The sequence below is a fragment of the Pongo pygmaeus genome, chromosome 4 (assembly GCF_028885625.2).
Source record: "Pongo pygmaeus isolate AG05252 chromosome 4, NHGRI_mPonPyg2-v2.0_pri, whole genome shotgun sequence".
Lineage (NCBI taxonomy): Eukaryota > Metazoa > Chordata > Mammalia > Primates > Hominidae > Pongo > Pongo pygmaeus.
The window spans coordinates 78,728,910-78,744,794 of NC_072377.2; the positions used below are offsets into that span (position 1 = coordinate 78,728,910).

A 15,885-nucleotide genomic window follows, 5' to 3' on the forward strand; every position below is an offset into this window, starting at 1 on the left:
TATTGAGTATCCCTAGTCCAAAATTCTTGGGACCAGAAGTATTTTGGATTTTAGATTTTTTCAAATTTTGGAATATTTGCATATACATGAGATATCTTGGGGATTAGCCCAAGTCTAAACATGAAATTCATTTATGTTTCATATGCACCTATACATAAATCCTGGAGGTAATTTGATCCAATATTTTTAATAATTTTGTACATGAAACAAAGTTTTGACTGTGACTTGTCACATGAGGTCAGGTGTGGAATTTTCCACTTGTACTAGCATGTCAGCACTGAAAAAGTTTCAGATTCTGAGATTTCAGATTTTGGATTTTTGAACTAAGGATGTTCAACCTGTATAATAATTCCACTCCTAGGCACACACCTAAAAGAATTGAAACCAGGTGCTCAAACAAATACACATATGTCTATTCATAGCAGCACTATCTCTAATAGCTAAAAAGGGGAAAGCAGGCCAGGCCAGGCACGGTGGCTCACACCTGTAATCCCTGCACTTTGGGAGGCTGGGGCGGGCAGATCACCTGAGGTCAGGAGTTTGAGACCAGCCTGGCTAACATGGTGAAACCCCGTTTCTACTAAAAATACAAAAAATTAGCCGGGCCTGGTAGTGCACACCTGTAATCCCAGCTACTCGGGAGGCTGAGGCAGAAGAATCACTTGAACCCAGGAGGTAGAGGTTGCAGTGAGCTGAGATCGTGCCACTGCACTCCAGCTTGGGCAACAAGGGCAAAACTCTCGTCTCAAAAAAAAAAAAAAAAAGTGGGGGGAAGCACCCTAATGCCCATCAAAGGATGAGTGGACAAATTATGGTATATCCGTATAATGGAATATTATTCAGTCACAACAAGGAATGAAGTATGGATACATGCTATGATGTAGATGATCCTCAAAAACATTATACTATGTGAAAGAAGTCAGACAAAAAAGGTCACATATATTGATTTCATTTATATGATATATTCAGAATAAGTAAATCCATACAGACAGATAGCAGACTGGTGGTTTCCAGAAATCAGGGGGAGCAGAGAGTGGGAAACAACAGCTGAGTGGGTACAGGGTTTCTTTTTGGGGTGATGAAAGTGTTTTAGAATTATATAGAGGTGGGTGGTTGCATGACATTGTGAATTTACTAAATGCCACTGAATTGTTCACCTTGAAATAGTTAATTATAATGATTGTTAATTTCACATCAATGAGAAAAAAGACAAAATAAAATGAGTGATTTTCCAGTAGGTTTTGGTGTTTTTATCCCACAACGAAGAAATGAGGGTTGTTCTGTACATACCTGGAAGACAAGGTTGATATTGCTGAGGTACTGAGTTTGGTTCTGGAAGTATGGGTGCATCCTCAGAAACATACTTTAAAAGCTCCTTCCCAAGATATGTTACCTGCACATAATTAAGCACAAAATTTACAAATCATACATTCTGTAAGAAGGAAATACACCTATGTCCTGAACATTGTAATTTTTATAAGGTTTTGATTGTTGCATGTTGTGGATTAGCAAGCTTCAATCCATGGCCAAATCCCACCTGCAACCTTCTTGTCTGTAAATAATGTTTTATTGGAAAACAGTGATGCTCATTCATTTACTTAACATCTATGGCTGCTTTCATGCTATAACATAATTGACACAGACCACACATCCATGAAGCCCAAAATATTTACTATGTGACCTTTTACAGAAAAAAATGTGTTGACCCTTGTTGTGTGATATTAATTCACTCACCTATTCACTTATTCAACAACTATTAATCCAGCACCTGCTACTTTATAACTTTAAAATTTTAATGTTACATTCATAAAATTAAGCCATAAAAGTAATGGTACTTTTCAAGAAATCACATATTTAACTGATTAAATTAATAACATTTCAGGTCTAGACATCAATTTTTTCTGGTGGTTTGTGAACTTAGCTATATCATTATCAGTGCAAATGGTCAGAGCTTAGAAATATCTACACACAAAAAGGCAGGGCTGAGGCAGAACTGGTAAATTCTGCCAGAAATGTTCTGGGCCCAAGGGTCTTTGGGTTCTTTACTCTTAGCTTAAGGACAATCTATTAACATACCTCCAGAGGTTAGTTCACTGTGGGAAAAGCATCAAGATTCAACTTGAACATCCCTTCCTCCAGGATGCCTCCCTATAACCTCTAGTTTCAAGTAATGATCCTCCTCTAGGTTCCCAAAGCTTCTTTACTCATATTTCTGTCATGGTACTTACTTCATATAAATGAAATTATGTTTTAATACGTCTGTTTCTATTAAACCATAAGCTCCTTGAGGACAGGGTCTATATCATATTCATTCAAATACCCTCAGCAGTTCACAGAGTGCCTGACGATACTGGATAAAAGACTCTGAAGTCCCGGCTCCTTTTCTTTTCTTTTAATTTTTTTTTGAGACAGTCTCACTCTGTCACCCAGGCTGGAGCACACTGGCATGATCTTGGCTCACTGCAACCTCCACCTCCTGAGTTCAAACAATTCTCATGCCTCAGCCTCCCATGCCTCAGCCTCCCTAGTAGCTGGAATTACAGGTGTGCACCACCACACCCAGCTAATTTTTGTATTTTTAGTAGATACAGGGTTTTGCCATGTTGGCCAGGGTGGTCTCGAACTCCTGACCTCAAATGATCCACCTGCCTCAGCCTCCCAAAGTGCTGGGATTACAGGTGTGAGCCACCGTGCCTGGCTGTGAAGTCCCAACTCTTAAGCAAGATTCTCAAATTCCCTAAGCTTCAATTTGTGTTTGTAAAAAAAGTGCCTCCAGCTTATTAAATTGTTATGAGGATTAAAAGAGATAATGCAAGAAAAGCATCCGGCATACTGTCTAGCACATTCCGAGTACTCAATAAATGTTAAATTGAACAGAGTGAGAAAGGTCTAGGGGATCTTAAAGGTACAGATACCCTCTGGACTCAATCCTATGACCAAACAAAGCCTGGCAATGAAAATGGAACAGACCTGGCCTACTCAATGTGTCAATCCCTTCTCACTTGCCATAGAAAGTAGAGGAGAGGCCCCTGAATGCCATTTGTCAGTTCTCCAAACAACCAGTTATTGGAAACAGTAGATTTTGTATGTGTTATGCCCTGACAATGTCCAACACATCTCATAAATCCATCAAAGTGCAGGCTCAGTATGTTCTCACCTATATCTCAGACTTTTAAAATATTTTTATTAGTTAGTGCTGGGCAATATAAGGTGACTTACATATTCCACTGCAGGTAATTCAGACAAAGAACACAGTTTTAAGAATATCCACCGAGTTAAAAATCTATTTTCCATTAGGTAGAAGTGATTTATTGAACAGGTTAATGAATAGACCTCAGAATGAACAGACACTAGATCACTTCTAGAAAATGTGCATTTCATATTAGTGTCATGAAAAACCTCCAGTTGGCTAAAGCATAAGGGCAGTCATTACATTTGTGTATGACTCAAACTCTGAATCCTGAACTAAATCTCTCTGGATTCAAATCTAGCTCATATGCCTACTCTGACAGAGGCATGGTAGGAAGAGCTGGAGGCTAAGTTCTTAGGCTCTTGGACAACATAGCCTCCAGTGATTTCAGCAACTTCACTGTCCAAAACCCATTTTGATGAAGGGCAGCTGATAGGATGCCAGATGAGAACACGTAAGAGAGATGGAGCTTAGCGTAAGGCAGGTTCGGTGAGGATACCTGTAGGTTGTTGTGTTCTTGCTTTGCTAAAAGGTAGAACTGGAGGGGTGCTTTGTCCTAAGGCCACTGATGCTTTCCCTGAAGCTCTTACAACACTCCATTATTCCTTAGAAATTAGTCTATGCTGATTCTCCAATATCATACTAGGGAAAAAGTAGGGCGTGTAGAATGTCTGTGTGTGTGTGTGTGTGTGTGTGTGTGTGTGTCTGCATACACACATATGCATGTTTGAGGAAAACAGATGACTCAGCCAGCCAGTATTCTGAAAATGTAGTTAATGAGCGAAGTGAAATTATTAATTAACTTTATTTTGGTAAGGTCTTTGGAAGAAATAAAGTGCAGTATTGTCATTATTAATTGCCATAATAAATATTTCTGTACATCTTATGTACTAATATGCATCAAAAAAGAATGAAACATAACCCACCTTTGCATATACTTCCCTTCTGGGACTCCATTTTATTTGAAAGTATCATCCCATTTTTCATATATCTTCAGAAAAACCATTTGTTGGTATTGACTAATAGAAATCTGTTCGTGGATGGCTGGGCATGGTGTCTCATACCTGTAACCCCAGCACTTTGGGAGGCTGATGTGGGGGGATCCCCTGAGGTCAGGAGTTTGAGACCAGCCTGGTCAACATGGTGAAACCTCGTCTCTACTAAAAATACAAAAATTAGCCAGGCATGGTGGTGCACGCCTGTAGTCCCAGCTACTTGTGAGGCTGAGGCAGGAGAATCACTTGAACCTACGAGGCAGACGCTGCAGCAAGCCAAGATCAGGCCACTGCACTCCAGCCTGGGCAAGACAGCGAGACTCTGGCTCAAAAAGAAAAAAAAAAAGAAAGAAAGAAAAGAAATCTGTTCATGGATGATCAAATAACTACTTTTATTCCATTGCAAGTTTTAAGAAGTCAATCTTACAAAGTTTCACTGCTCCAAGAGGAGTAGAAGGAGGAAAGAATAATTGCTTTTTATCTCAGGGTGGAAAAAGAGCAAAGAAACCAATAAAAAACTGTGGGTTTTCTTTTAAATTCATTGTAACACAAAATACATTGTGGCTAAGAAAATAAAAACATTTCTCAAATAAAATATCTCTTTAGGAATTCATAATATAAGACAGAAAGTAGTTTAAAAGTGCAAAAACTGCCTTGGAAGAGCTGTTTCTATGGAAATGATGATGCAGGTAAAACTCACCTTCATGGTACCAACCTCCCCATTCCAGACTCTTTTTTCATACTCCCAACACTCTATGTAGCTAGAGGCAAGAGAAAGCCCTTCACATTATTTATATTTTCAGGATCCAAAACTCCTGGATATTCGTATTTTAAAAGAGGTCACATATCTAACCATCTCCTTCTTCTTCTTTCTGTTCTAAAATGTAGCTGAGTAGAAGCTAGGTTCATAGGAGGTTTAGGACACATTGAGAGTGTGAGTAATTGACAGAATAAGGCTGTCGAGATGAACAATTTCCATCAGTTTCTATGCTCCCACCTCAACCTTTCCATATCTTGATATTCCTAATCATGATGGTGAGAGGAGTTGTTCTTGAAAAGTATGTGTGGGGGGTGAGGGGAACCACAGAAAAAAGTGATAACTAAATCCAAAGGAGCGGAAAGAGTGGAAATAAGGATGGAAATTCAGGGAGGCATCCGGATGGGAAGTATGTTTGCAGAAGAGATCTGTCTAGTGTTCCTTGAAGCACTGCCTAAAATAGTAGCTTACTTTTCATCTGCAGTAATTCACTGTTGAGTATTTACAAAAATAAACCATCATTTCCATTCTTATGATTCTTACGATTTTCATCCTGCAACTGTATCACAGAAAGGCATTTTTCCTGTGGAAGTGGGCAATAGTTGCTGCACATGACTAAGGCTTTGCATACATTCATAAAGGTGGCTAGATTGTACCGTGTGCTCTTTTGAGTTCAGAGCAAACTGTTTCTAATGAAAGGAATGTGTGCCTCTCTTGTGCCTTTATAAATACAGAAAAGAATGTACAAAGAATCAGAAGATCAGGTTCTAGTCCTGGTTCTGGCTGACCTTGAGGCTAAATCAGGTCACTTAACCTCCCAAACCTTTGTTTTCACATCCATGAACAGAAATAATAGTTGATCTTCCTGCCTCATAAAGTTGTTGTGTAAAACTGCTTTATAAATCAAACAGTGCTATTCAAGCTCCACAATCGCTACGTTGGAAGGGTCTTTAGATATCACCTAGCACTACTTATTTTATACATAAGAAAGCTGAAGTTCAGAAAGGTGAAATGGCTTGACCTAGATTAATCATTCTTACTGAGGCTGCACATTAGAATTGCCTGGAACGCTTTTTCAAATATTGCCACTTGATCCCCACCTAGATATTAGATCAGAAGTTATGGGCTTGGAGTCTACTAGGCACTAGTGGTTTCTAAAGGCCCTCAAGTGATTCCAATGTGATTGAAAACCATTGCCCAGATAATATAACTTATAAAGAGTGGAACCAGGAACTAGCTTGGTCTGCTGCCTCCCACCCACATATCACTCGGCCACACCAGAATGTTGTCCAACAGCTGGGAGGCTGCAGGACAGAAGTCAGTGATGCCCTCTGTGAGTAAGCATCAGGATTTCCTTGGCAAAGCTGTTCAGCAACTGCTTGGGTTGGAAGTTTGAGTCATCTCTGCACCTACTGGCTCTGTCACTCTGTCAGATACAGGGCAATACTTTGTTTTCTGGCATTCCTTGCCTGACCACCAACCACTCCTGGTCCCATACCACCCCCACCACTCTCAGAACTAGTCAGTAGAAATGTTCACATTTACCCATGTAGCAAAAAGCTCCTTTCCTCAAGAAGTGACTGAATTCAGGAGTTACTCCAAGACAAGAAGAGGCAGAGGTTTCTGTGGTAAACTTTAAAAGACTTTAAAAGAGCCTTTTAAATATTGTAAAGAAAATCACTACGGTAATGTTTCTCAGCTTGGGGTATTTACTAGAAGTACATCAGTGCCCATAGTAATTTTTAAAACTCTGTTTTCATTTGTTTGATAATCTAAAGAAAATAAGCCTGTTTAGATAATCTGTAGGAATATGTTATATCTGATAATTGCCCTACTTTTAGTGCCCACATTTGCATGTGGCTTCACTATCACATAGGTGCTAAACAGTATAACTCTAATTGACATGGCTATGAGAAAATGCTAGAGTCAATGAGATATGTAAATGAGGCATTAGTACAGAGCAAGGGCCCAATGATGTTACAGCCAGCTATTCAAAGGCAGGAAATAACAGTAGTTCTAATGGAGAAACAGAGTGGGCAAATGGAGTCATCACCAGGCACACTGTAGCACAGGCATGTTGAGCTCAAAAGAACCTAAGCTACAGCATTCAGTATGCTATCTGTCCTGTGAGCAAAGATTCAGTTTCAGCAAAACAGTATAATCTATCAAAAGTTTAAGAAACCTTGTAACAAAAAGGGATTTTCATGGGCAAGATGCTGATTACTAACATTTAGATATGAATTAAGAATCCATGGAAAGGATTGGGTAAAGGGGCTAAGACGAACTGAAAGCAGACGGCCTGGTGACTCCAGGAGTGGCAAATAAAAACAAACTTTGGGAAAAAGTCAGACAGACCATATAGCAGATAGAATCCAGAATGTGCTGATGTAAGTGAAGGAACTGAAACAGTGCTGGATACACTTGCCAACGAGGTCTAGGAGACCAGAATGCAGAGTTGGGGCACAGAGTCTGGGACACAGAATATGGACTTTAGGGGCACAACCTGGGTTAAACAAAAAAGTGGAGAGAAAGCTGTGCTTCCTATTACTGGTACACTGAGGTTTACTGTAATAGTTAGTAGAGGTTGAGTGTATCTTCTAGTCTTCGAAACAGTCATGGCAGATGTCTGAAGATTCAGACTTTCCTGAAGAATAATTTTAAGACTGTCCCTGAACTCTGCAGATGGATGAACACTAGACCTCAAGAATATCAGTCATTACTGGGCTTATAACTCAGAAGGCAGAACTGAGAGGGAGGCTACTAAGTCTAGGAGGTCTAAATGAAAGTAATTCATTTTGAAGGGCTAGCAATTCATGGATAAGGACATGTTCAAACATAAAAATACATGATAATATCTGAGGGTCTTAGGCCTCTTGCCCATTTCTTTTGCATTTAGGAGATTTTGCTTTACTTCATTAGAATAGTAACATATTAACTAAGTTACCAATACACATCAGTGGTTCCAAATTTTCCATACAAAGACCTGAAATCCCTTGGGAGATCAAATGGGAAGATTAAAGGCATTAAAAGTTCTGAGACTAGATAAGGGGTAAGAAAGGGAAAGTGCAGTCAGCTATGCAACCATGCCCATGGGGAATTCTGGCAAATAGGACTTGTGGGAGAAAGTGATGTGTTCATTCTGTGACATGCATGTAGCATGATATGCATACAGCATATACAGAATGAACACATGAATACAAAACTAGCTTGGAGATCTTTCAGATTTCCTTAAAAAATACTTTCATCATAAAAATGTGTACTTTTCCATTTGAATATGAAGTTAAAGATAAACTTAAGAATGACCCACCTTACTCCAAGCATAATTCCAGGTCACATAACTGTTGCCTCCCAGAAGATCCTTGAGCCAGGTGACTGGGTTTTTATAAATCTGACCACTTTCTACCTTAAGTTTACCATTCAATAAAATACTGGCTTTGTGGGTAGTCTCCTGAAGTGAAAAATAAAACAAAAATTAAGGTCAAAAATAGCTGAAATATGTGAACTTTTGCTTCTGGCTATGACAAAGTAACAGGGACCAGATATACCCTAACACCTGATGTATTTTTGTATATAAATTTAATGTATCTAGAAATGGTCATAAGGGCATGCAGCAAATGATGAACCATCTAGTCAACAAAATCTACAAAAATCGGATTAAAAAGGTGAGAGTCTATGGTATTTGAACGAAGACTGCATCCTCCCTCCCCACTCCCAGCTCTGTGAAGTGGAGACTCCACTCTAGATTGCTGTAGTCAAGACTACAGGGCTCCCTGTTACAGGGCTGTCTTCCTGGGAGGGGCATAACTTCAGCATTTCTCATCCTGCCCCCAGCTACTGTTGCTAAGGCTAAGTTGCCAGCAGCTATAACCAAAGGGTGGAGGCTCCCTTCTCCTGCCCAGCTCTGAGTGGTGAGACAGAGGCTCCACCTTTGGCACAGCACCACGGAGAATGCTGGGATCCCAATCACCCTTGCCTTGGCTTGTAAGGTGGTGGTTTCACATTGGGAGAGGCAAACGGAAAAGACATTAAGCTACTGCCTCCCCTCTACCTAATGCTCAGCTCCTAAAGCAAGGGTATCACTCGAAAAATCACCTTTGTCCCCACCCTCAGCTCCAGGGCCATGGCTCAGGGATTCTGCCTGAGAAGAGAAGCAGGCCTTAAAACAGATAGCTTCTAATCTCCTCCCGAAGGAACTAACTTCATTTGCAACAGAGCATGAAGAAGTTCAAGCTCAAGGGCACTATCAGAAATAGTAGAAGTTGTGGTAAAAGGCAATTGTGAGTAGACTGGTAGATTCATTCGAGATGTAGGCTAAGCTGTAGGCAGGCGAGTTTGCAAGAGACAACTGGGAAAAGAGCTGGCAGGAGCCTTCCTAGGTTCATAATAAACTTCAAACACTGACCTTGGGAACTATCCCTTCAAAGGAGCCCACCTTTGCTTGGATTAGTCTGTAGAGCAATTTGTCCCCCTAGGACATTGTTGAAAACAATAAAACAGTCAATGGGCAATAAGTGGAGCTTAAGAGCCATGGGTGGTCAGGGAGGTCAGGGAAAGAGGTGGCCAAGGCTTTAGTCCCTGAGGCTCAACACTGGAAGTTTAGCACTGAAGTGGGGACTTCACTAAAACAGACTTCACTAAAACAATCTAGCCAGTAATTAAACAAACAAACAAATAGCAATAAGAAGTCCAAGAGAAGGTGGGGTAGAGTTGCTACAATGCATTGTCTAAAATGTCCAGTTCCAACAAAAAGTTATGAGACATACAAAGAAACAGCAAAGTATGACACAAACACTGGGAAAAAAAACAGACAAGAGAAACTGCCTGTGAGAGTGACCAGACACTGGATTTAACAAAGACTTCAAAATAATCATTATAAATATGTTCAAGGAACTAAAGAAAACCATAATTAAAGACATTAAGTAAGGATTGATAACAAGGTCACATCAAATAGAGAATATCAATAAAAAAGAAAAATATATTTAAAAAGAACCAAATAGAAGTTATGGAGTTGGAAAGTAAAATAACTGAAATAAAACATTTACCAAAGAGGCTCAACAGATTTAAACTGGCAAGAGAAAGAATTAGTAAACTTGAAGACATTGATACAGAGTATGCAAGACAAAGAAAAGAGAATAAAAATGAAAATGTCTCAGAGAAATATGGAACACCATTAAGCATACCAATATATGCATAATGAAGGAGAGGAAAAAGAAGCAGAAAAAATATTTGAAGAAATATATGCCTAAAAACTTCCCAAACTGGCCAGGCACGGTGGCTCACTCCTGTAATTCCAGCACGTAGGGAGGCTGAGACAGGCAGGTCACCTGAGGTTGGGAGTTCGAGACCAGCCTGGCCAACATGGTGAAACCCCTGTCTCTACTAAAAATATAAAAATTAGCTGGGCATGGTGGCAAGCTCCTGTAATCCCAGCTACTTGGGAGGCTGAGGCAGGAGAATCGCTTGAACCTGGGAGGTGGAGGTTTCAGTGAACTGAGATTGCACTACTACACTCCAGCCTGGGCAACAAGACCAAAACTGTGTCACAACAACAACAAGAAAAAAAAAAAACTTACCAAACTTACTGAAAAGCATTAATCTACACATTCAGGAGGCTCAATGACTCAAGTAGGATAAATGCAGAGATCCACAGACACATAGTAAAAATATCAAAAGTCATAAGACAAGGAGAAAATATTAAAAGCAGCAGGAGAAAAATAACTCATCACTTACAAGGGAAACTCAAGAAGATTAACAGCTGTGTTATTATCAAACAATGGAGGCCAGAGGCAGTGGAATGACATATTCAAAGTGCACAAATAAAAAACTATTAACTAAGAATCCTATATCTAGGAAAACGATCTTTTAAAAATGAAGGCAAAATAAAGACATTCCCAGATAAACAAAAACTGAGAGACTGAGAAAATTGGTTGCTAAGAGATCTGCCTTACAAGAAATAATAAAGGAATTCTTCAGGTTGAAAGCCAATTACCCTATAGGCTAATATGAATCCACATGAAAAAACGTACAGTATCAGTAAAGGTAATTATGTATTATAAAAGACAGTATAAATGCATATTTCTTCTCTTTTTGTCTCAACAGATTTTAAAAAGCAATTATAAAAAACAATAGATACAGAAGTTAGTGCTGGGCCTATAACTTATAGAAATGTAATATATTTGCCAACAGTAGCACAAAAGTGGTAGGTGGGAGCAAAGCTTTATTGGGCTAGGGAAATGACTCCACATGGTAACTCAAATCTACAAAAATAAATGTAACAATCCAGAAAGGATAAATAAGAAGGTAGGTATAACAAAAGCTATAAATATGTATTGCTTTCCTTTATTCTACCGGCTTCTTTAAAAGTCACAAAATTTTATAAAGTAATAATTATATCAATGTATTGTTGGGTTTATAAATTTATAAACATAATACGTATAACAATAATATCATAAAAAGGAAAAGGAATAATGCTCTACAGAAGTAACATTTCTATATTTTACTGGAATTAAGTTAGTATGAATCTGAAGCTGATTCTGATAAGTGAAAATGTATGTTGAGTCCTAGAGCAGCTACTGCAGGCACAACTCAAAAAATATGATGAAAAAAGTCATTAAAGAAATTAGAATTCTACATTTGAAAATATTCACCGATTGCAAAAGAAAGCAATAAAGGAAGTATAGAGGAACAAAAAGATATGAGGTATATTGAAACAAAAAATAAAATAGAAGACATAAATCCAACAATATTAATAACAATATGAAATGTTAATGGATTAGACAACCTAGTCAAAAGGCAGAGATTATCAGGCTGGACTAAAAAAATAAGACCCAACTATATAATGCATATAGGAGACAGATTTTAGATTCAAAGAGACAAGTAAATTGAAAGTAAGAGGATAGAAAAAGTATATAAACCGCAACCACAAGAAAGCTGGAATGGCTACACAATATCAAACAAACTAGATCTTAAAAGAGAAATTGTTACAAGAGATGATGGGGGACATTTTATAATGCTAAGAGGCTCGATGCATCAGGAAGATATAACAATTACAAACATATATGCACTTAAAACACAAAACAGCATGAAAATACATGAAATAAAAATTAACAGAAATGAAGGGAGAAATAGTTCAACAGTAAAATACTTCAGTATCCCACTTTCAATAACGTATGGTAGTCCCCTTATCTGTAATTTCACTTTCCACGGTCAACAGTGGTTTGAAAATATTAAATAAAAAATTCTTGGCTGGGCATGGTGGCTCACGCCTGTAATCCCAGCACTTTGGGAGGCTGAGGCGGGTGGATCACAAGGTCAAGAGATTGAGACCATCCTGGCTAACACAGTGAAACCCCATCTCTACTAAAAATACAAAAAAAAAAAAAAATTATCCAGGCGTGGTGGCGGGTGCCTGTAGTCTCAGCTATTCGGGAGGCTGAGGCAGGAGAATGGTGTGAATCCGGCACGCAGAGCTTGCAGTGAGCAGAGATCTCGCTACTGCACTCCAGTCTGGGCCAGAGAGCGAGACTCCATCTCAAAAAAAAAAAAAAAAAAAATCCTGAAATAATTCACAAGTTTTAAATTGCACAATGTTCTGAGGAGTGTGATGAAATCTCACACTGTCCCACTCTATCCTGCCCAGGATGTGAATCATCCTTTTGTCAAGAGTAATCACACTGCATATGCTACCTGCCCATCAGTCACTTGGTAGAAATCTAGTTATCAGATTGCAAGGCTTGGGTTCGAGTAATCTTTATTTAATAACATCCCAAAACAAAAGAGTAGTGATGCTGACATACTGTTATAATCATTTCTTTTATTATTATTGTTAATCTGTGCCTAATTTATAAATTAAACTTTATCATGGGTATGTATATATAGAAAAAAACAGTATATACAGGGTTCGGGACTATCTGTGGTTTCAGGCTTCCCCTAGGGTTCTTGGAACATAGCTCCTGCATATAAGGGGGCACTACTATATAGACCAAACAGGCAGAAGATCAGTGAGGAAAAAGAAGATTTTAACAAGGCACTATAAACCAATTAGACTTAACAGGCACCTATAGAAAACTTCACCTAACAACAGGAAAATACATATTCTTCTCAATTGCACATGGAACACTCTCCAGAATATGAGTTAAGCCATACAATAAGACTAAAAATTTTTAAAGAACTGAAATAATTTACATTCCCACCAACAGTGTAAAAGCATTCCTATTTCTCTGCAACCTCACCAGCACCTGTTATTTCTTGACTTTAATTGTCATTCTGACTAAAATGAGATAGTATCTCATTGTGGTTTTGACTTGCATTTCTCTCATGATCAGTGATGTTGAGCTTTTTTTGGTTTGTTTGTTGGCCACATGAATGTCTTCTTTTGAGAAGTGTTCATGTCCTTTGCTCAATTTTTAATGGGATCATTTGTTTTTTTTCTTGTAGATTTAAGTTCCTTGTAGATTCTGGATTAGACCTTTGTCAGGTGGATAGATTGCAAAATTTTTCTCCCGTTCTGTAGGTTGCCTGTTCGCTCTAATGATAGTTTCTTTTGCTGTGCAGAAGCTCTTTAGTTTAATTAGATCCCATTTGTCAATTTTTGCTTTTGTTGCAATTGCTTGTGGCGATTTCATCATGAAATCTTTACCTGTGCCTATGCCCCAAGTGGTATTGCCTAGATTTTCTTCTAGGGTTTTTACATTTAAGTCTTTAATCCACCTTAAAAAAAATTTTTTTTATTATACTTTAAGTTCTAGGATACATGTGCACAACGTGCAGTTTTGTTACATACGTATACATGTGCCATGTTGGTGTGCTGCACCCATTAACTCGTCATTTACATTAGGTATATCTCCTAATACTATCCGTCCCCCCTACCCCCACCCCACGACAGGCCCCGGTGTGTGATTTTCTCCACCCTGTGTTCAAGTGTTCTCACTGTTCAATTCCCACCTATGAGTGAGAACATGCGGTGTTTGGTTTTTTGTCCTTGCGAAAGTTTGCTGAGAATGATGGTTTCCAGCTTCATCCATGTCCCTACAAAGGACACGAACTCATCCTTTTTTATGGCTGCATAGTATTCCACGGTGTATATGTGCCACATTTCCTTAATCCAGTCTATCATTGTTGGACATTTGGGTTGGTTCCAAGTCTTTGCTATTGTGAATAGTGCCGCAATAAACATACGTGTGCATGTGTCTTTATAGCAGCATGATTTATAATCCTTTGGGTATATACCCAGTAATGAGATTGCTGGGTCAAATGGTATTTCTAGTTCTAGATCCCTGAGGAATCGCCACACTGACTTCCACAATGGTTGAACTAGTTTACAGTCCCACCAACAGTGTAAAAGTGTTCCTATTTCTCCACATCCTCTCCAGCACATGTTGTTTCCTGACTTTTTAATGATCGCCATTCTAACTGGTGTGAGATGGTATCTCATTGTGGTTTTGATTTGCATTTCTCTGATGGCCAGTGATGGTGAGCATTTTTTCATGTGTTTTTTGGCTGCATAAATGTCTTCTTTTGAGAAGTGTCTGTTCATGTCCTTCGCCCACTTTTTGATGGGGTTGTTTGTTTTTTTCTTGTAAATTTGTTGGAGTTTATTGTAGATTCTGGATATTAGCCCTTTGTCAGATGAGTAGGTTGCGAAAATTTTCTCCCATTTTGTAGGTTGCCTGTTCACTCTGATGGTAGTTTCTTTTCCTGTGCAGAAACTCTTTAGTTTAATTAGATCCCATTTGTCAGTTTTGGCTTTTGTTGCCATTGCTTTTCGTGTTTTAGTCATGAAGTCCTTGCCCATGCCTATATCCTGAATGTTATTGCCTAGGTTTTCTTCTAGGGTTTTTATGGTTTTAGGTCTAACATTTAAGTCTTTAATCCATCTTGAATTAATTTTTGTATAAGGTGTAAGGAACGGATCCAGTTTCAGCTTTCTATATATGGCTAGCCAGTTTTCCTAGCACCATTTATTAAATAGGGAATCCTTTCCCCATTTCTTGTTATTGTCAGGTTTGTCAAAGATCAGATCGTTGTAGATGTGTGGTATTATTTCTGAGGGCTCTGTTCTGTTCCATTGGTCATCTATATCTCTGTTTTTTCTTTTTTTTTTTTGAGACAGTCTCGCTGTGTCTCCCAGGCTGGAGTGCAGTGGCGCAATCTCGGCTCACTGCAAGCTCTGCTTCCCGAGTAGCTGGGACTACAGGCGCCCGCCACCACGCCCGGCTATTTTTTTTGTATTTTTAGTAGAGATGGGGTTTCACCGTGTTAGCCAGGATAGTCTTGATCTCTTGACCTCGTGATCCACCCATCTCAGCCTCCCAAAGCGCTGGGATTACAGGCGTGAGCCACCGTGCCCGGCCTATATCTCTGTTTTGGTACCAGTACCATGCTGTTTTGGTTACTGTAGCCTTGTCGTATAGTTTGAACTCAGGTAGCATGATGCCTCCAGCTTTGTTCTTTTGGCTTAGGATTGTCTTGGCTATGCCGGCTCTTTTTTGGTTCCATATGAACTTTAAAGTAGTTTTTTCCAATTCTGTGAAGAAAGTCGTTGGTAGCTTGATGGGAATGGCATTGAATCTATAAATTACCTTGGGCAGTATGGCCATTTTCACGATATTGATTCTTCCTATCCGTGAGCATGGAATGTTCTTCCATTTGTTTGTGTCCTCTTTTATTTTGTTGAGCAGTGGTTTGTAGTTCTCCTTGAAGATGTCCTTTACATCCCTTGTAAGTTGGATTCCTAGGTATTTTATTCTCTTGGAAGCAATTGTGAATGGGAGTTCACTCATGATTTGGCTCTCTGTTTGTCTGTTATTGGTGTATAGGAATGCTTGCGATTTTTGCCCATTGATTTTGTATCCTGAGACTTTGCTGAAGTTGCTTATCAGCTTAAGGAGATTTTGGGCTGAGACGATGGGTTTTCTAAATATACAATCATGTCATCTGCAAAC

The 15,885-nt window shown here is 39.0% G+C and overlaps 1 protein-coding gene across 3 annotated transcripts in view; it reads right to left on the reverse strand.

Annotated features, from left to right (window-relative positions):
• ANKRD31 (ankyrin repeat domain 31) overlaps nt 1–15,885 on the reverse strand; it is a 174,833-nt gene that overhangs the window by 15,127 nt on the left and 143,821 nt on the right. For all 3 annotated transcript variants that reach the window (XM_054488525.2, XM_054488523.1, XM_054488524.1), the window contains 2 exons: nt 8,250–8,390; nt 1,291–1,393 (listed from right to left, as the gene is read on the reverse strand). In XM_054488525.2, coding sequence (XP_054344500.1) covers nt 1,291–1,393; nt 8,250–8,390 — 244 coding nt within the window. The remainder of the gene's footprint in view (nt 1–1,290; nt 1,394–8,249; nt 8,391–15,885) is intronic.